This window comes from Panthera leo, chromosome C2, assembly GCF_018350215.1.
Source record: "Panthera leo isolate Ple1 chromosome C2, P.leo_Ple1_pat1.1, whole genome shotgun sequence".
Lineage (NCBI taxonomy): Eukaryota > Metazoa > Chordata > Mammalia > Carnivora > Felidae > Panthera > Panthera leo.
Genome location: NC_056687.1, coordinates 120,380,039 through 120,401,440, shown reverse-complemented (window position 1 = coordinate 120,401,440; position 21,402 = coordinate 120,380,039). Strand labels below are relative to the sequence as shown.

The 21,402-nt window shown below is 33.0% G+C and overlaps 1 protein-coding gene across 3 annotated transcripts in view; it reads left to right on the top strand.

Annotated features, from left to right (window-relative positions):
* LOC122229476 (U2 snRNP associated SURP domain containing) overlaps positions 1 to 21,402 on the top strand; it is a 53,645-nt gene that overhangs the window by 13,927 nt on the left and 18,316 nt on the right. The window contains exons 5-20 of one of the 3 annotated variants that reach the window (XM_042954640.1): positions 1,388 to 1,502; positions 1,974 to 2,107; positions 4,736 to 4,803; positions 5,384 to 5,478; positions 5,561 to 5,596; positions 5,687 to 5,769; positions 7,036 to 7,201; positions 7,384 to 7,595; positions 8,530 to 8,573; positions 11,671 to 11,775; positions 12,957 to 13,023; positions 13,101 to 13,264; positions 14,602 to 14,764; positions 15,171 to 15,250; positions 15,926 to 16,013; positions 17,240 to 17,362. In XM_042954640.1, the coding sequence (XP_042810574.1) occupies positions 1,388 to 1,502; positions 1,974 to 2,107; positions 4,736 to 4,803; positions 5,384 to 5,478; positions 5,561 to 5,596; positions 5,687 to 5,769; positions 7,036 to 7,201; positions 7,384 to 7,595; positions 8,530 to 8,573; positions 11,671 to 11,775; positions 12,957 to 13,023; positions 13,101 to 13,264; positions 14,602 to 14,764; positions 15,171 to 15,250; positions 15,926 to 16,013; positions 17,240 to 17,362 (1,743 nt within the window). Of the gene's footprint in view, positions 1 to 1,387; positions 1,503 to 1,973; positions 2,108 to 4,735; positions 4,804 to 5,383; positions 5,479 to 5,560; positions 5,597 to 5,686; positions 5,770 to 7,035; positions 7,202 to 7,383; positions 7,596 to 8,529; positions 8,574 to 11,670; positions 11,776 to 12,956; positions 13,024 to 13,100; positions 13,265 to 14,601; positions 14,765 to 15,170; positions 15,251 to 15,925; positions 16,014 to 17,239; positions 17,363 to 21,402 lie in introns of those variants that run through there. The other 2 variants (XM_042954639.1, XM_042954641.1) reach the window with 2 other exon arrangements.

Below are 21,402 nucleotides of genomic sequence, written 5' to 3'. Positions count from 1 at the left end.
TATAGCCTTGCCAACAGAGGATGTTTTTGAAATTTTGCCAATCTGCTAGGTGAAAAATGTTATCTCAGTGTAGTTTTAAATTTTTATTTCTCTTGTGTAAGTAAGGTTGAACAGCTTTTGTGTTTGTATCTGTGAACTATCTGCCTGTATCTCAACCAGTCTTTCCAGAGATTTGTAGGTCATCTCTGTTTTAAAAACTTCACATATTGAGTATATTAACAGTTCGTGACACAGGTGCAGTGTTTTTTTTCCCAGTCAATTGTCTCTTTATTTTGTTTCTGGTGTTTTTCGGTGTAGAAACTGTTTATTGTTAGGTAATCAGATTTATCAATCTTCCCTTATGATTTCTAGTATTCCATTATTGTTCTCACTCCTAGCTTATAAAGGAATTTCCTCATTTTTTAAATACTGTATATATAGTTTCATTAAAAAAACTTAAATCTGATTCATTTGCAGTTTCTCCTAGTATGTGTTGTGAAGAATTGGCTCATTTTTATCTTTCTTTTTCAAATAGTTATCAAGTTATCCCAATATCATTCATTGAAAAGTCCATCTGTTCTCCCTTGAGTTGAGCTATTCCTTTTATTGAATACTAAATTTCCGACTGTTATTGGATTTATTTCTTTGTTTTCTATTCTCTGCCATTGGCCTTTGATGCATACATATTTTGGGGACATTGTGAAGAGTAATAACTGCAATTGTCAAGGTTCTTTTGAGATTTTTTTTTTAAATGCCGGCTATGGAGATATTGCTACTTCAGCTTGTAATACTCATGTCTTTGGTGGTTTGTAAAGGAAATCTTTATAATCACTGAATTAAATCATCGTGCTTTGGAAATGTTAAAAACATTAATAGAGTAATATATTTTATATAGTTGTCATACAGTTTGAGTCCTGCTGTCTCTTTTTTAATTTTTTTTTTTTAACATTCATTTATTTTTGAGACAGAGAGACAAAGCATGAACAGGGGAGGGGCAGAGAGAGAGGGAGACACAGAATCTGAAACTGGCTCCAGGCTCTGAGCTGTCAGCACAGAGCCCAACGCAGGGCTCGAACTCACGGACCGTGAGATCATGACCTAAGCTGAAGTCGGACGCTTAACCGACCGAGCCACCCAGGCGCCCCTGACTCCTGCTGTCTCTAAACAGATTTACTTAGGGGGTCTTTTTCTGGTTCCACAAATTGCCAGTAAAGGATCAAAGTCTCTTTCAGTTTCAATGTTAATATCTAATACCTACTAAAGATTAGTAGGTGTTATTACTTATTGGGACTGCCTAACCTGCTTTTCCCAGTGAAGGGAAAGGTTTTGTTTACATTATTACTTGATGAGTCTTACCCTGTGTACAATAATTTTCATATTAAGTGATACTATTTTCATGTATATTTAGGAAGATGAAAAGGCAGCAGCTGAGATTTATGAGGAATTTCTTGCTGCTTTTGAAGGAAGTGATGGTAATAAAGTGAAGACATTTGTGCGTGGAGGTGTTGTTAATGCAGCTAAAGGTTAGTATGAATATTACAGTCCTTGAGCAAATCCAAAATGTCCTAGTAGAATGACTGTAGGTAATTATGAAAGATGTTTGTTGTCTTTAGAATTTCACATTTTCTTTCTATCAGCACCCTCTAGTGTTGATATTAATCGTTAATTAGCAAAATAAATGGCCAGATATGGGTTAGAGAAATTGGAGCCAGAGAAGTTTTAAAAATATTTAGTGCCTTTCAAGGTTGAAGACAGCAGTGCACTTTGCAAAAATTTTAATGTATTTCATAGTTTCACTATAAAATGATTAAATTAGTATTTTGTTGGAGAGTAAGGTGGTAATAAGAACTTAACTTCATATTTTGTCACTAGTATATCAGTGCTAAACACATTTTCCTAATTTTTGTTTATTTTTAACTAAAAATAATAAAAGATCAAATAATATGAAATTATTTTTGAAAATTAGTTTTGAAGCTTAGTATTTTAAATTTCAGAAGAACATGAAACAGATGAAAAAAGAGGTAAAATCTATAAGCCGTCTTCAAGATTTGCAGATCAAAAAAATCCTCCAAATCAGTCATCCAATGAAAGACCACCATCTCTTCTTGTCATAGAAACCAAAAAACCTGTAAGTCATAATCAAATAAGTGGCTTTATATGTTCAGAGATGACACTGCCAATGATATTTCAGTACTTCCATTGTAAGCAGGACTTTGGTTTCTTGTTTATAATTATTTTTGGAATAGATGTTGAGTTTTGTTGCTTAATCTTTCTAGAGAAGAGATAATAAATTAGAGTAGGACATTTAGACGATATTCTTATGTTCTTTGAGCGATAAACATTTGGTGTTACTGTACTCATTGCATACTGCAAGTAAAAAGTTGACTGTATTTTATTTATTTTTAAAATTTTTTTAATGTTTATTTATTTTTGATAGAGACAGAGCATGAATGGGGGAGAGGTAGAGAGAGAGGGAGACACAGAATCTGGAACAGGCTCCAGGTTCTGAGCTGTCAGCACAGAGCCCGACGCGGGTCTCGAACTCACGGAGTGAGAGATCATGACCTGAGCTGAAGTCAGACGCTCAACCGACTGAGCCACCCAGGCACCCCAAAAGTTGACTGTATTTTAAATAAAAAGTAATGGGATTTTTGTTTTTAAACAGTTCTAAACTGAGGTATTTAAATAATACCAGCATGTGTAGTGGCAGTTAACTTTGGAAAACTTACGTATTCCAATAATGTATCTTTTGCCTAGAACATTTTTGGTATTTATTTGGAAATACTGTCAACCTAGTGGCACTTTCTTTTAAGTATTCTTGGTATTAGAAAAATTTTTATTTTTCGATGAATTTTTCATGGTAGTTGGTATATAGATATGGGTCACGTCATTTGGAACCATACTTGGTGCAGAAATATGATTACATTGAAAGGTGACACTGACTTTCCTTGCATGACTAAAATAGCTCTGGATGCAAAGGAAAAAAAGCAGTTTAATTGAGATATAATTCACATACCATAAAATTTACCCTTTTAAATTATTGTTTTTTTTTAAATTATATTCACAATTGTGCAAAAATCACTAATTTCTAATTGCAGAACATTTTTATTATCCCAGAAAGAAACCTTATACCTATTTTAGTCATCCCCAACCCCTGGCAATTACTAATCTCCTTTTTATCTGTTTGGATTTGCCTGTTTAAGACATTTCATGCAGATGGAATCATACAACATGTAGCCTTTTGTTTCTGGCTTCTTAGCATAATATTTCAAGGTTCATCTGTATGTTCTGGCACATGTTAGTACCTTATTCCTTTTTATGGTTGAATAATATTTTATGGATATAGCACATACTGTTTATGCATCTATCACTTGACATTTGGGTTGTCTCCACTTTTTGGTTATTGTGGATAATGTTGCTATAAACATTTGTGGGTAGGCTTTTTTTGTGGACTTACATATTCAGTTCTCAAGTATATGATATATGTATTTTATATCCCTGCATACACATACACCTAGGAATGGAATTCTGGGTTGTATGGTAACTATTTGTTTAATCTTTTGAGAAACTGCCAAAACTGTTTTCCAGATTAGCTGTATCATTTTATAATCCCATCAGCAATGTATGAGGGTTCTAATTTTTCCACATCTTTACCAACGCTTGTTAAAATTGTCTATTTTTAAAATTTATTTTAGTCATCTTAGTGGGTGTGAAGTTGTAGCTAATTGTGATTTTGATTTTCACTTCCCTGATGATGAACATCTTTTTATGTGTTTATCATCCATTTGTAGTCTTCTGTGGAGAAATGTCTTTTTAGCTCCTTGGCCCATTTTGTAATTGGGCTTCTTGTTGTCTTTTTACTGTTAAGTTGTAAGAGTATTTTACACTTCCTGGAGTCCAGTCTCTTATCAGCTATTTGAATTGCACATGTTTTCTCCCATTCTGTGAGTTGTCTTTGCATTTTATTGATAGTGTCCTTTGAAGCCCAAAGTTTTTAATTTTGATGAAGTTTAGTTTATCTGTTTGTTTTGTATGTTGCTTTTGCTTTCGATGTCATATCTAAGAAATCATTGCCTTATTCAAAGTCATGAAGTCATGAAGATTTATTCCTATGTTTTTCTCTTAGAGTTTTATAGTTTTAGTGCTTCAGTTTAGTTTCTGTGAGTCATTTGAGTGAATTTTTGTGTATGGCATGAAGAAGTTCAACTTCACTTTTTCTTGCATATGGATATTCTAGCACTATTTGTGAAAAAAGGCTATTTTTCTCCATTGTGTTATTTTGGCACTTCTAAGAGAGGGATTTCAAAAGCAGTTTTAAAAGAGGAATTCCAAAGATGTTACTCATTGTTTTACTAATTCATAGTCCTCCTACAGTGATTGTTTTGAAGAAGGGCATATTTTTGGTAGTTGTTCATGGTACTTTAGTTGGCAGTTCAGTTACTTTATGTTCATTAGTTTTGCTTCCTGTTATTCTCTAACAATATTCAGGCCTAATTATCCCAGGCTTTTAGGGGATAAAGTTAGCGAGTCCTTTACTTTAAGACTGTAGTTTGTTATTTTCTTTAATTGCTTTAATAATTGTTAAATTCTTAGTTCAAGAGAACAGGAAGGAAGTGCAGTGAAAACAGAAGTAATTTAAATAATTAGAACATAATTGGCACTAAAATAAAAATTATTTAAAACGATCTGATTATTGAACCATTCGTTTTGTTTAATCTTGTTTTGTATGAAGTATAACTTGTTATATCCTTCATAGCCACTGAAGAAAGGGGAGAAAGAAAAGAAAAAAAGCAATTTGGAACTCTTCAAAGAAGAATTGAAACAGTAAGTTTTATAGTGTGGAGAACAGCTATCATAGGTATTTTGCATTATTGGCTTAGAGATGCAGGTATGAAGAATGTAGTTTACTGATTAGTTACCACTAAACTGGCTTACCTACTATGAGGTTGTTTTAGATACTATAGTGATTTTTTTTAGGATATGTTTGAAAGTGAATTAGCATTTCATCCAGCACCTGGGCTGGTTACATCATGTAGATGCAGTTCAATTGATAGTATCTAAGTATTTAATGTCCAGAGTCCTGTTTGCAGTGGAAACAATGTAGTCACTGAGATATGGGTGAGGAGTGAGCAAACTTAACCAAGAAAGAACAAATTCTGTGGTCTTGATGTTGAATTTCCACCTTGGAAGTGGGCTTTGTATTCTAATGCTTGTTTGACATAGCAGAAATTTGCTCATGGCTTATAGCTATGGGACTCACTGATCTCGGTTGTTAGTACTGGCATTTAATTATTCACAAATATTTCAAGTTCTGTGAACATGGTACCTGGGTAAGTTGTATTCTTAACAGATGTGAACGAACAAATTTTGGCTCATTGTTAGTGATTATAAATGTTTTCAACAGAATTCAGGAAGAGCGTGATGAGAGACATAAAACAAAAGGCAGGTTAAGCCGATTTGAGCCTCCTCAGTCAGATTCTGATGGTCAGCGTCGTTCTAGTAAGTGACATTTTTTTTAATGTTTATAGTTGTGATTAACTATTCTAAAAACTAAGAATTGTTTTCTTTTCCCCTTTTAAAGTGGATGCGCCTTCAAGAAGAAATAGATCATCTGGTGGTAATACAGTTTTTTGCTTTTTTTAACTAATAAAAATTGTCCATACTTTGTATTTTGCAGGTTATAATTTTTTTTTCCTCTTTGTCCTAGTTCTTGATGATTATGCACCTGGCTCACATGATGTAGGAGATCCAAGCACTACTAATTTATACCTTGGAAACATTAATCCACAGGTAATATTAGAAAGTTAGATGAATGTTGACTTGTATTCTTTATAATTATGGAAGAAAACTGCTTTATCAATAAAATAAAGTCAAGAATCTAAAATAAGAAAATTTGATGGACCTTAGGGACTATTGAAGTCTCTAAAATTACCTTATAAAATTAAGTCTTAACTGGTATGGGCTGAATTATCTTGCTGCAGTTCTTAAGGGTTTACCTCGTACTCTTTCTGTAACTGGACTATCTGAATTTGAAATGTCTTACTATGTGCTGATTTTATTATTTATCAAAATAGGATATGACCAGTGCTAGACAATGTTCTTTTGAGACTACCCCCTTCTGATGCATAGCTTGCTTCCTTAATAATGTATTTCCTTTTTCTTTCTTCATAATAGCAAACTAGTGATTTGTGCCTGTCTTTTATATTTTAATTCTTTTCCTCATTTTAGTGTTACTTGTGTTATGAGGAATGTAGTGGTTGTAATAAATAACATGCTCTTTTTAAAAGTTACATCTGTTTGGACCTCATTGTGTATTTACCATTTTCTCTTTTCTCTAGCAATTACATAGGGTGCTGGAAAAAGAAAAAGTGATTAGATTTTTTTTTTTCTTTTATCACCAACATATATTTTCTCCTTTTCTTAAATGCGATAATCACTGCTGCCTGAAAAACATTGCTAAATGCCTAAAGAAATCACTGCCGAAAAACAGCTTATTTTATTTTATTTTTTTATTTATTTTTTAACGTTTATTTATTTTTTGAGACAGAGAGAGACAGAGCATGAACCGGGGAGGGTCAGAGAGAAAGAGGGAGACACAGAATCTGAAACAGGCCCCAGGCTCTGAGCTGTCAGCACAGAGCCCGACACGGGGCTCGAACCCACGAACCGCAAGATCATGACCTAAGCCGAAGTCAGACGCTTAACTGACTGAGCCACCCAGGCGCACCCCCCCCCCTTTTTTTTTTAAATTTTAAAACAGCTTATTTTAGATGCAGGATCTTAAAAGGAGCAAGAGGGGATGTAGAGGTGTACTTCTGATTTCTTTAGCCATCGGCCTCTTCACCCTGACCACTTATTTGTGTTTCTGGTATGAAAAGATTTGTGAATGTCCCATGAGGGCAAGATTTTACCTGTATAGATAGAGGTCCTAGTACTTGAATGGAAAATTGTAGCATTAAAATGTCTTTTTGTTAAGTTTGCAACGATTACTTTGCTTTCTGTTGCATAGAATTTCCCTTTTTTCGCATACCAAAAAACTCTCAATCTTTTTAATAGATGAATGAAGAAATGCTGTGTCAAGAATTTGGAAGATTTGGACCATTAGCCAGTGTGAAAATTATGTGGCCTAGAACTGATGAAGAAAGAGCAAGAGAGAGAAACTGTGGCTTTGTGGCCTTTATGAATAGAAGAGATGCTGAAAGAGCTTTAAAAAATTTAAATGGTAAGAAAGTTTTTATTGTCTCTTAATAGAATTCAGACTTTTTCTCGTTCTGGAAATACTTACGAAAACTCTAGGGGAAAAATAGACCAGAAATGGAAAGGTTAAAATTAATTCAAATTATCAGTCATCTTTTATTTTCTTTTGAGAGTTACCAGGGTGACCTTTCTTTTCTTTTTTTGTAGGAAAGATGATTATGTCTTTTGAAATGAAGCTAGGTTGGGGTAAAGCTGTGCCTATTCCTCCACATCCAATATACATTCCGCCTTCTATGATGGAACATACGCTTCCCCCACCTCCATCAGGACTGCCTTTTAATGCGCAGCCTAGAGAGAGGTTAAAAAACCCCAATGCTCCAATGTTACCGCCACCTAAAAACAAGGAGGATTTTGAGAAGGTAATTTAAAAAATGTACATAGGGCCGCATCTAATTTGTAAATACTAAATCTGTGGTAGTATTTCTTTTCAATAATTTTATAGAAAATGTGTGTGTAATTTTGTTTGGCAACTCTTAAAGAAATAAGTAGATGTGTTCCCTGCCTTAGCCCATGGAAACCCTGTATTGAAATACTAGGTCATATTTTTATTTGTGGCTACCATTCCTTTTTTGACCACTTAAGTTTTTTTTTCCTTTGTCCACTATTGTATCCAGGTTTGCTTAAGTGCAATATCTAAATTAACTTTGTTCTGAGAAAGTGATACTTTGTATTTGGTTAAGTGACTTTTCAATTAGAAAGACCTAAATAGTTAAACTGTTTGGATGGCTGCTAGCTAATTTAATTCTCAAGGTCTGAGGCATTAGAGTATTTGAGAGCATATGTGGTTTTTTTTTAAAAAAACAGTTAACTACTCTAGTAAAAGCAAAGGGTGAGTATTTTCTTTTTATTAAACATAAAACCAACTTAATTTCAAGTTTATAAGAATTTGTTGGTTCTATTATGAAATAATTACACTTAAAATGACAGGGCTGGTTTTAAAGGCTTGGGAACAAAGTAGCAAACTGTATGGTCAGAGGCAAACAGTTAATTATTTCACAAATTAAAATCTTTATCTGATAATTCTCAGTGTAGTACCTATTTCAGTGCATTGATGTGCATTCTGGCAGGAATGTTCTGATTCTTTGCATTTGGTGAACATTTATTGTTCACTGAACACATCCATTTGCATTTATGTAATTGCTTAGTGTATAATTACTTCAAATGCAGTCATTGCCTGCAAAACTTGTGATTAGATGTGTAGTGTTTTCAATGCATTATGTATATTTTTGCTTGTTACTTGTTAACAATACTCACATATTCTATGTTTATTATCTGATGTGACTTCATATACAGACTCTGTCGCAAGCCATAGTCAAAGTGGTTATCCCAACAGAAAGGTACATGTTTTTCTTTATTATTACTGATCTAAATATAGACAATATCCCCTTCTGAATTAAAAAAAAATGGTGTTGAGGAAAAGGTAATATCTTGACTGAGCAATGGTTCCTTCCCAGTACTTTTTTGGGGGGGATATGTGACTAACTTTAGTGTACTTTGCAATTTTATGTCCTTATCTTTTTGTTTTTATTGTTACCAATGTAGGGGATTTTATAGCTTTAGTAGTTAGAAGGTGTTCAATAGATTTAATATGGAGTTGTTAGTCTAATAATATTAGACTATTGTGATGGGAAAATAGTATTTTAAATGTATCTTAAATTGTGTATAATGTTACATTTTGACCCATCTGTTTTTTTTTCTCTTTGTTCCTGAATGATCTGTGTTTACGCAACTTTAGTTTGAGTTCTCCTTACTGAAGGGCATAGCTTTGGTTTTTTTCTAATTGATTAGGAATTACTACCAATTCATTTCATGAACACTGAACATACTAGAAACTTTTTTTCATGGTAACAAAGGTATTTGGAATTCTTTTATTTTCCTTTCTTCCTTTTTTTCATTTTCAACATAATGATAAAGCAGAAGAATTCATGCTCTAGGTATGCTCTTGCTCAGTCAAGCTAAGCCTTTTCCCAAACACAGGAACACAACACTGGTTGAATAATAAATGAACACAAAAGAATACCAAATTCTCTTTGACATTGGCCTTGGTGAGCAACACCAGCTGAACTGTCTGCGGCAGCGGGGGACCAGGAAAACATCATGGGATGGATTGGGAAAGTATACAGTTTTTGACCAGACATTGGTACGATCGACTCCAATAAATGTGGTTTTATTATAACTGAGAGACAATTTTTTGGTTTTTTTTTTTTTTTTTTTGGTTGTTATTGCCCAGAGTAAGATAATTGCCATTTTAAAATAAAATAATGCACTTTAAAATATATCCTCTTTTTGTACTACACTGTTTCATTCTGATAGAAAAGTCACCCTTTTAAAAATGATGTTAAATACACAATCTTTAAGGAAAAAGCTGTGTGATTACAATTCTTTAATAATCTCGAATTCGGGTTAGCAACAAACTAATTGTCAGATTTTGATTTTAAATAATCACATGAAATGTTTAAATATTTTTAAACTTTAAATTTTCTAAAATAGATTTTATCAGTTTACAAGCCTATTTAAAACTATAGTGGGTTTTTTTTCCACTGATAAAAAAGCACTCACAGGAAAGTATTTTTGTAGCATTTAAAAAGCATATATCCAGTAGTAGCTTTACATGTGGCTCAGCTTATTTCAAAACTAAATTTTGAGGAAATATTTTGTTGAAAAGTCTTAACTCACCATTACAGTGAATCCTTTGTTTTAAACTTGCTAAACCATTTTTCATCTATAATATTCAAGTCAAGTTGCATTTGACTTAATTCGTATAAGTTTCTGGATGTATAGCATTTGTCCCCCTAGTAATTGATTTTATATATTATGATATTCACATAAAATTTCCCTCCACTTCAATTTGGCACATACCAGTGGGAGTTTTGGAACTGAATCATAACTTTACATTATCTCCCTTCCCTCAAAATGATATCATTAGCTGTATGGATGCCAAGAATACATTCTTATTTGGATGTCAAGAACGGCATATTTGCAGAACTATTAATACTAGTTTTTAGATTTAAAATTGATGCTTTTGGTTTTTTGTTTTAACAATTTTGAGGTTGAATGAATAGTTTTAAATATAGTTTCCCCTTTATTAAAGATTTAAACTTTCATATAATTTTTTTGATCTAAAAAGGTCAAAAAAATTAATTTTTTTCACTATGTTGAAATTTTAGTGTCCATTTAAGTAGTTTTGTTTGAAAACTGTAAGAAAATAATTATAATGACCATGAGATAAATTATTTTACTGTTTATGTACTCTGAAGCAGTGCTTTATAGAGCCAAAAAAATCTGTCTTATTCTATAACTCTATTCATATTCTAGCAATTATATGAACTTAATTTGAGCTGGGAATGCTAAAGGTGTAATTTAGTGTGTGCCTTGTACCAAGAGCCAATATCCTTTTGCTTTTCCCAATTATTATTTGCCAACTCTGTATGTTTGGGGGACTGGTGAAGTGAGAAATCAAAAGCAGCTTATAATAAGCTGAGTCATTTTTGCTTGATGCTGTAATCAATGTCTAAAATAGTGTTATATATCACATGATTTTAGGACCTAGAGTTTGAAAATAAAGATTTTCTATGAGCCCAACCAATAAAATGTACTAAAAAGTTACAAGTTTCTTTTTGGCTTAGATATTGGAAAGTAATTGTTTTGAAAAGTGGGAAAAGCATCTCACCATGTCCCTGTTTTTGGAATATTTTGGAAAGCGGACTCCATTTAAGTCTTTGGCAATATAATTGCTTCATTGAGTCATAATATGCAGGCAGAATTATACATGTCATGAGTGGTGTGAACTAGTTTAAAGTGTGATCCAAAGGGATGTTGCCTCATTAAAGGTCAGATTCAATAAAAACTCCATCTGCTATATGTGTACCAGAAAAGCACAGGAGTTGGATGGATTTTTTATTAAATCAGGCCTTAAACTTGTTAAATAGTTCTGCTTTTTTATAAATTATAGTTATGTATATAACGTTTCAATACCACCACAAAAGTGCTTGGTTTAGGAATATTTTCTTTTAAAACTGAGATAGTATGTAAGTTTTTAGATGGCTATGATAACATGTAAGCTCTGAGTTTACTGATTTTATATATTTGCAGCTTTCCAATTAGTTGTGATTCATAATTTAATGTTTTGCATTTTGAAAATAAAATTAAGTGGCATTTAAAAAATTAAAACTTTATTGCTAAGAAGCTGTGTTGTGGTTTCCCACCCTCCCTTCTCCTTTCCTTCCCCTCCAACTCCCCTGTCCCCATTATCCCGCTCCCTCTTAATGCACAAGGAAGGCATTAACATATGCTCCAGGTTATTTTTTTGGTATAAAATTTTGTATTAGTCAGCAGAATAATCTTTTTCTGCACAATTATAGTAACTTAGGACAAGTATAGTTTTATGTAGTGGTAGGTCTGAATCCATTTTCTTTAACTGTGTTGTTGTTGTAGGAATTTACTCGCCCTGATACATCGAATGATAGAGTTTGTTGTACGTGAAGGGCCAATGTTTGAAGCTATGATTATGAACAGAGAAATCAACAATCCTATGTTCAGGTGTGCTTTTTTTCTTTTAAAAAAATTTTTTTTACTGTGGTAAAATATACATATAACAAAATGTATCATTTTTGCCATTTTTACGTGTATAGTTGAATGGCGTTAAGTACATTCATATTGTGCAGACTACCTTGTATAAGTGGAATCATTCAGTATTTGTTGAGACTTGCTTATTTCATTTAGCATAATGTCTTCAAGGTTCATTCATGTTGTAGCATGTGTCAGAATTTCCTTACCTTTAAAGCTGAATAATAGTCCATTGCCTGTATAAACCACATTTTGTTTGTCCTCAGGTGTGCGTTTAAAAAAAAACTTTTAGGGGCACCTGGGTGGCTCAGTCGGTTAAGCGGCTGACTTCAGCTCAGGTCATGATATCGCAGTCTGTGAGTTTGAGCCCCGCATTGGTCTATGTACTGACAGCTGAGAGCCTGGAGCCTACTTCAGATTCTGTGTCTCCCTCTCTCTCTGCCCTTCCCCTGCTCATGCTCTGTCTCTCTCTCCCTCTCCCTCTCTCTCAAAAGTAAACATTTAAAAAAAAAAAAACAAAAAACCTTTGTTTTTTGGAATTAAAAATATTTCCAAGAATAAAGTTCTAGAAGTTTGGGGTTATTTTTGTCGTAGGATGAGAAGACAGTTATAGTGAATAGGATGCACTTGGATCAGTTTTCCATCTGATTTTGATTTAGTTAACTGCGTAACATTGTTTTTTAGCAGTCTCTAGGAGGAAAATACTCTGTGCTTTTCAATGAAAGTCCTTCATAAGTGAGATATAGTAGAATAATGAAGATTTATAGAAAATTGCTTATCTTCTGAATAGCTGTGGTATCTAAGGCATTCATTTAACACTCTTAAGTCTTTAAAATACACTGCTTTTGAAATTTCTGTTTTTGGAAAATCTCTCCACTGCCAGATACAATAGCCTACATGTAAGCGTTCAATAAAATTGATTGTAAGATGTATACATACCTTCTGAGTACTAACATTAGTCACAAAGGCTGTCTGGGGGCTAGGGTGAGGAAGGGGATAGATGGCAGAAGGCAATGGGTAAGTATTTTTCTTCAGGGATCTTTGCTTTTGGTTTTTATTTTAAATGAAATAGGCAAGTAGTAGTTCTGATTTGTTTATATTTACTTGACACTTAATATGATTAATTTTTGTTTTTTGTGTTTGTTTTGTTTTAGATTCTTATTTGAAAACCAGACACCAGCCCATGTTTACTATAGGTGGAAGCTTTATTCTATTCTGCAGGCAAGTGGAATCAATCGCTTTGTTAATTTTGACTCTGAATATTTCACCGTTCTAATAACATTCTGTACATTTATTAGGGAGATTCTCCGACTAAGTGGCGGACGGAAGATTTTCGTATGTTCAAAAATGGATCTTTTTGGAGGCCACCACCATTAAATCCATACCTGCATGGGATGTCAGAAGAACAAGAAACAGAAGCTTTTGTAGAGGAGCCTAGTAAAAAGGGAGCACTTAAGGAAGAGTAAGAATTTTTTTCCTTTTCTGTTAACATATTCAGAAAAGTCACTTTAATAATTGCTTTAATTTATATCTTATTAAGATGTTAACTCTAAAATGTGAATTGTTTCTTTTACTTGTGAATGTTTAGAATACCAACATTGTATTGCTTTGTAATTTTAAATATCTCGGTAAGTATAAGTATGTATTCTATTGACCTTTGTCTCTTCCTACTGATGAAGAGTAGTGATGGTCTCTTAAGCAATGATTCTCTAGCAATGGAATACTTGTGGTTTTTAGAGAAATTATATTGGGACCCTTAGAATTCTTGCCTCTCTGAATGCAACATTAAAGAGGAAAAATTACTGTAGAGCTTTGTGAAATCATATGGTTGACTATTCAAAGCCTTTCCACAAGAGTTTACAATGTGTGGCCACCATGGAAACATATTTATCAGTGCTCAGTCATTATGGGTACAGTGAAGTTAGACTGGTTTAAGAAGCAGAAACAAATACAGCTATTAAATATTAAGAGGAGGTCCTCATGGAAGAAAATTGGCTAAGAGGTTATGGCATATAGGAGTATATACTCAACTGTGTAGAGTAAATCTTAATGCTAGCTGCATTGATTCATTGTTTGTGAAAGCATTTGCTAATGGAGAGCTATATATTTTTGAAGCCTATTTGCTTCTTAAGATGTATTTTCATCATTTTTTCCAGGGATCTGCAAACTCAGCCTATAGGCTAAATCTGGCTGCCTCCTGTTTTTGTAAATAAAGTTTTATTAGAACACAATCATGCCCTCTCCCCTCCTTTTTTTTTTTCTTTTTATTTCATTTTAACTTGTTGTCTATGGTTGCTTTGGTGTTAATAGCAGTGGAGTCGAGTAACTACTAGAGAGACTATATGATCTGCATTGCCTGAAATATTTATTATCTGATCCTTTACAGACAGTTTGTCATCCCCTGCTTTTAGCCTATTGTGATCTGATGCAGAAGTGCTAAAGTAACTGACTTCCTTCAAAAGAAAGTGAAGAACATGAAGGCTTTTTTCCATTGTAATGGGATAATGGGACTGGGACACTCACAAACACTTCTTGCAAATAAATGCCCATAATTTAAAATTTACTTTATTTGAAAACTAAAAATCACTGAATTATTTATTTATGAGAAAGTATTCTTCCCCCATGTAAGTTCTTCAAAGAAATGTAATGTATTTGGGGGACTCAAATCAGACTTAACACAATTTAGTCTTCAGAATTTTATCTGAGTGGGTTTTAAAGAAATTAGTTTGTGAGCAGAAACTATAATGGCATTTGAAATTTATGTCTATAAATATTTATGTTAAAAACATTTGTATTCAGACAGAGGGACAAATTAGAAGAAATCCTGAGGGGGTTAACTCCAAGGAAAAATGATATTGGAGATGCAATGGTTTTTTGTCTTAATAATGCTGAAGCTGCTGAAGAAATAGTGGATTGCATTACTGAGTCATTGTCCATCTTAAAAACACCCCTCCCTAAAAAGGTATGGGCATAATTTCTCTTTATGGAACATTAAGTAAAAGAGAAATAATAGTTGACTTCATTTTGGATTGAAATTGGTTTCCTTTTTACATGAAGAACTTGACTGAAGAAATCTTTCCTATGCAGTCTTATTTTCCTTCTGTCTGGGAAACTTGTTATGTTAATTGATGTGCAGATTATCAACCGGTTGAAATAGAAATGAGTTACATATTTTATCCCTGCCAAAGTAGTGGCTTCAGGAATGTTGAATTTCTTATAACCCTTCTAATTAGCTGTGAGTGTTATAGCTAAACATTAGCCTTATGCCACTAATTGCAAAAAATTTCAATATGGATTTTTTTCTAGCTATATTATTTGCTGCTCGTTTTTATTTTTAATCTCATTTATGTTATCTTTTGGTATTCTAGATTGCCAGATTATATTTGGTTTCTGATGTTTTGTATAACTCTTCAGCCAAAGTTGCCAATGCTTCATATTATAGAAAATTGTAAGTATAATGTTGTAAGCTGATATTCCTGAAATAATATTTAAGGGTAAGGAATTCAGAAGAGAGAATTATTTTGTTAATGTTAATTAATTTGAATTTCTTTATAGTTCATAGAATTTTCTAAAAAATCAGGTTGCATTCATTAATCCACTTTAAGCTAAGTGTTTTCAAAGTTTTCATATTTTTTGATAAATTACACTAGAACAAATAAGCGTTAAAAAATAACTTTATATTTCTATTGCATATTTAGCCAGTTGTGTAGTAAATAAACAGAAACAATAGAAATAATGGAAGGCATAAAGGAAGAGACCAAAGACAGAACATGAACTGTTTTAATCTAGCTGTTCAATCTAACAGTTTTTTTTTGCCTTGGACAAGTCACTTAACTTTTCCTAATATAAAACAGAGGTCAGTTTAGGTAACTTAATGTATCATAAATGTAAAGTTCCTTGTTTATCAAGGAAACTAATTCTTGCCATAACCATACAGAATAAGGAGTTCAGTGTTAAGAGTTTAGACATCTAGTTATTGATTTTTGAAGAGTTACTTGATTAATCTATGAGGTTTTTTTTTCTTTTTTTGAGTTTAAGAGTTTTTTTCATTTGCTAGCATGCTGAAGTAGAATGGGGGTTTTTAAATAAATTCTATCATAAATCTATATTCTTTGAATTTCAGTTTTGAAACAAAGTTATGTCAGATATTTTCAGACCTCAATGCTACCTATCGTACAATTCAAGGCCATTTACAGTCTGAAAACTTTAAGGTATGTTTATTTTATTTTTTTCCCTAGTGTTAAGCAGGGGGTAGGGGCTGGCAAGCACATTGGAGGGCTAGAGAAGTACATAGGACAAGTATAGGACATGATGTGCATCTTTCAGAAATTATTGTTTTAAGATTTACTGCCATTTTATCTTCAGTATCAGAAATATCTGAAATTTTGAAATATTTTATCTAGTGTTGTTTTGTTCGGTATTAAGTTTGAAGTATTTTATTTAAATGTTTTACATATTAGTCTTTCCACAAAAAATTCAGAATATCACTTGTTTTAGAATGGTATATATAATTTGGCTGGAATAGGAACATAATTTTGGTTATTCATGCTTAGAAAATGTATTCAGTTACTTTTTATAACCTCTTTCTTTGTAGGTCAGTGTTAAGAAAGCCAAACAAAAAATCTTGCTTATAATGGAATAAATAGATATTACTTTCATGGGAGGAAGACTTTTCATGGAATGAAATTTTTAGCTCTGGGAGGGTGCCTGGGTGTGGCTCAGTAGGTTAAGTGTCTGACTCTTGATTTCAGCTCAGGTCATGATCTCACAGGTGTGTGGATTCCAGCCCCGTGTTGGGCTCTGCGCTGACAGTTTGGAGCCTGCTTGGAATTCTTTCTCTCCTTCTCTCTCTGCCCCTCCCTGGTGCTCTCTCTCAAAATAAATGAACTTAAAAAAAAAACCAACTTTTTTTTTTCTTTCCTTTTTGTTTTTAGGAAATTTTTAACTTGGGAAGATGCCCAGTGACCCTACCAATTAGGGAATTTAAACAACTACATTTAAAAATTTTGACTATAAATTAGAGCTTGTAGAAAGGTTTAGGGATGGGAAGAGAAAAGTATATCCAGAATCAAGAAAGTACTTCATTGGACCATAAAGGAATTCGGGTCAAAACTTGGCTACCCTGGTATCTAACTGTCATAAATTTCTAAGTTATTCCCAGATTGTGGCCTCGTGTACCACTTGTGGTATGGGGCATTGATCTTAGATGGTCAAGAACAAAATAGTTACTGTTTCTTTTTCATTATTTTTATTTCTAATTCCCTTTTAGTTAGAAGGTGACATTGATTTTTTAAAGATATAATGATAGTTAAATTATTTTTTATCAAGAATCTTGGTTTAAAGGAAATACAGCAAATCGTGATGGTCATTTTCATGAGATGAAGTTTGAGACATTGCCCTAAAATAATAATTTGTTGTCTTTTTCCTGTTTATTTAGCAACGGGTAATGACCTGTTTCAGAGCATGGGAGGATTGGGCAATTTATCCAGAACCATTTTTGATCAAACTACAAAATATTTTCTTAGGACTTGTAAATATTATTGAAGAAAAGGAAACAGAGGTAGGTACTCAATGTATTTGTCTGATTATTTTAGAATTGATTTCTGGGGATGCTGTATGTTACAGATGTGAATAGTATTTCTTTGTGAAAAATACCTAGTATTTACCACTAACTTGTGGATTTTTGTTCCTGGAATTGCTGGAGCCCAGGAGAGGAAATTATGTATAATAGTAATTCTCTGTTTTGTTTCCTTATGTGAAAATTGGGTAACTGGGCACCTCCACATTTTTTTTTTTTTTTTTTTTGGTAATTATTGAGTATAGTTGACATACAATGTTATATTAGTTTCAGGTGTACAGTATAGTGATTCAGCAATTCTATACATTACTTGATGCTCACCATGATAAGTGTAGTTACCATACAATGTTATTACGATATTATGATGTTCCTCATGCTATACTTTTCATCTCTGTGACTTATTTATTTTATAATTGGAAGTTTGTACATCTTAATCTCTTTTTGCTTCCTTTTTGCAACTACCAGTTCTCTGTGTTTAAGAGTCTATTTTGTTTTTGTTTTTTCATTCCGTATATAAATGAAATCGTATGGTATTTGTGTTTCTCTGAATTATTTCACTTAGCATAATACTCTCTAGGTCTATCTCTGTTGTCACAAATGGCAAGAATCCATTCTTTTTATGAGTAGTGTGTGTGTACATGTGTATACCACATCCATTCATTTGTCAGTAGATACTTTGGTTATTTCCATATCTTGGCTATTGTAAATAATGCTGAAATAAAAATAGGGGTGCATATATGTTTTTGAATTAGTGTTTTTGGGGTTTTTTGGGTAAATATCCAGCAGTGGAGTTACTGGATCATACGGTATTTGTTTTTAATTTTTTGGGGCATCTTCATACTGTTTTCTACAGTAGTTTCACCAGTTTACATTCCTACCAGTAGTACATTATGGTTCCCTTTTCTCCACATCCTTGCCAACACTTGTTATTTCTTGTCCTTTTGATACCTGCCATTCTTACTGGTGTGAGGTGATATGTCTCCTTGTGGTTTTGATTTGCATTTCCCTGATGCTTAATGATCTACTTTCATGTTGAGCCTACTTTCATGTGTCTGTTGAGCAATTTGTATATCTTTTTTTTTTTTTTTTTTTTTTTTAAGTGTATGTCAGGTTCTTTTTTGCCCACTTACCGGATTGTTTCATTTTGGTGTTGAGTTGTATAAGTTCTTTATATATTTTGGATATTAATACCTTATTGAATATATCATGTGGAAACACCACCTCCCTCTGGTAGGTTGCCTGTTTGATTTGTTGAGTTTCCTTTTCTGTGCAAAAGCTTTTTGTTTTAGTGTAGTTCCAGTAGTTGATTTTTGCTTTTGTTTTCCTTGCCTGAGACCTATCTGTAAATACGTTGCTAAGGCCAGTGCCCAAGAGATTACTGCCTGTTTTATGGAGTTTTATGGTTTTGGGTCTCATATTTAGGTCTCTAATCCATCTTGAATTGATTTTGTGTATGATGTAAGAAAGTGGTCCATTTTGGTTTTTTCATGTAGCTGTTCAGTTTTTCCAGCATTTATTGAAGAGACCGTCTTTTCTTCATTAAATATTCTTGCCTCCTTTGTTGTAGATTAACTCTGTAGGTGTGGGTTTATTTTTGGGTATTCTGTTCTGTTGATCATGTGTTTATTTTTGGACCAGTACCATGGTTTTGATTACTGTAGCTTTGTAGGTATCTTGAAATTTGGGATCGTCCTACCTCTGTCTTGTTCTTATTTTATTTGGCTGTTTGAGGTCTTTTGTGGTTGCATACAAATTTTAGGATTATTTGTTCTAGTTCTATGAAAAATGCTATTGGTTATTTTGATAGGGATTGCACTGAATCCATAGACTGCTTTGGGTAGTATGGATATTTTAACAATATTAATTCTTCCAGTCCGTGAGTACGGAATATCTTTTCATTGGTTTTTGTCATCTTTGGTTTTTTCCATCAGTTTTTATAGATTCCAGAATATAAGTATTTTACCTCCTTGGTTAAATTTATTCCTAGGTAGTTTTTGCTTTTGGTGCAGTTGTAATTGGGAATGTTTTTGTAAGCACTCTTTCTACTACTTTGTAATTAGTGTATAGACATGTAACAGATTTCTGTATATTTTATATCCTACAACTTTACTGCATTCATTTATTCTAAGAGTTTTTTTCGTGGAGTCTTTAAGGTTTTCTATGTATAGTATTGTGTCATCTGCAAATAGTTTTATTTTTCCCTACCTATTGAGATGCCTTTTATTTCTTACCTCATTGCTGTGGCTAGGATTTCCAGTGCTATGTTGAATAGAAGTGTTGAGAGTGAACATCCTTGTCTTATTCCTGTTCTTAGAGGAAAAGCTTTCAGTTTTTCACTATTGAATATGATGTTAGCCTGTGGGTTTTCATATATGTCCTTCATTATGTTAAGGTATGTTCCCTCTAAAACCCACTTTGCTGAGTTTTTATCACGAATGAATATAGTATTTTGTTAGATGCTTCTTCTGCCCCCGCTGAGATGATCATGTGGTTTTTGTCCTTTTTTGAATGTGATGTATCACATTGATTGATGAGTGTTGAACAATCCTGACATCCCAGGAGTAAATCCCACTTGATTATGGTGAATGATTGTTTTAATGTATTGTTGGATTTGGTTTGCTAATACTTTGTTGAGGTTTTTTGCATCTGTGTTCAACAGGGTTATTGGCCTGTAGTTTTCTTTTTTTAATGTCTTTATCCGATTTTGGTGTCAGAATAATGCTGGTCTTACAGAATGAATTTGAAAGTTTTCCTTCTTCTATTTTTTGGGATAGTTTGAGAAGAATAGGTTTTGACTCTTTTAATTGTTTGGTAGAATTCACCTGGAAAGCCATCTGGTCCTGGATTTTAATTTGGATTTTTATTTTGATTACTGATTCCAGTTTTGGAGATTGAATGTTTTTGGGAAGTTATCCATTTCTTCTATGTTGTTCAGTTTGTTGGCATATGATTTTTTTCATACTATTTTCTTATAATTCTTTGTATTTCTGGGGTATTGGTTGTTATTTCTCCTTCATTTTTTATTTTATTTATTTGAATCTTCTTTTTTCTAGATGAGTCTGGCTAAAGGTTTATCAATTTTATTTATCTTTTCAAAGAACCAGCACTTGGTTTCATTGATTTTTAAAAAAAAAATTTTTTAGTTTCTATTTTGTTTGTGTCTGCTCATCTGTTTTAGTCCTACTAGCTTTGACCTTTGTTCTTTTTTTAATTCCTTTACATGTAAGGTTAGAGTGTTTGATATTTTTCTTGTTTCTTGAGGTAGGCCTATATTGATATAAACTTCCCTCTTAGAACTGCTTTTGCTATGTCCCATAGATTTTGGACTTTTTTTTTTTTTTTTTTCCATTTTCATTTGTCTCCATGTGGTTTTTGATTTCTGATGACTTTTTAAAAATGCTTATTTATTTATTTTGAAAGAGAGAAACCACAGGGAGGGGCAGAGAGAGGGAGAGAGAGAGAATCCCAAGTGGGCTCCGTGCTGTCAACGCAGAGCTCAATGTGGGGTTTGATATCATGAACCATGAGGTCATGACCTGAGCCAAAATCAATAGTTAGGCGCTTAACTGAGCCACCTAGGTGCCCCCTGATCACTGTTGTTTTGGTTTTTTTTTTAATTTGATGACATGAAAAGATACATGATGCATTAGTTGAAAAAAGGAACTAATAAAGCAATATATATTGCATGATTTAATTTTATTAAACTAAAGTAGCTATATAAGTAAATATGCACATGAAGAGATGCACCACAATGGTAGCAGATTCTGTTCATCACGATTCTGTTGCTTTTCACCTCATCATTGTTTCATGAATCCTTTGTCTCAGTTCTACCATCCTCATCCAGTTATCTTTTCACTTTCATTCCTATGAGATTCTAATTAGCCCCCCTGTTCCAAGCACATGGTCCTTGTTTCAGTTTCTTAAGTATACGTTTCCTTCTACCATAAACCTTTGTAAATATTCTTGCCTCTCTCTGAAACATCTCCTGTTTACCTGAGATCCTTCAGATGTCAATTTAAGAC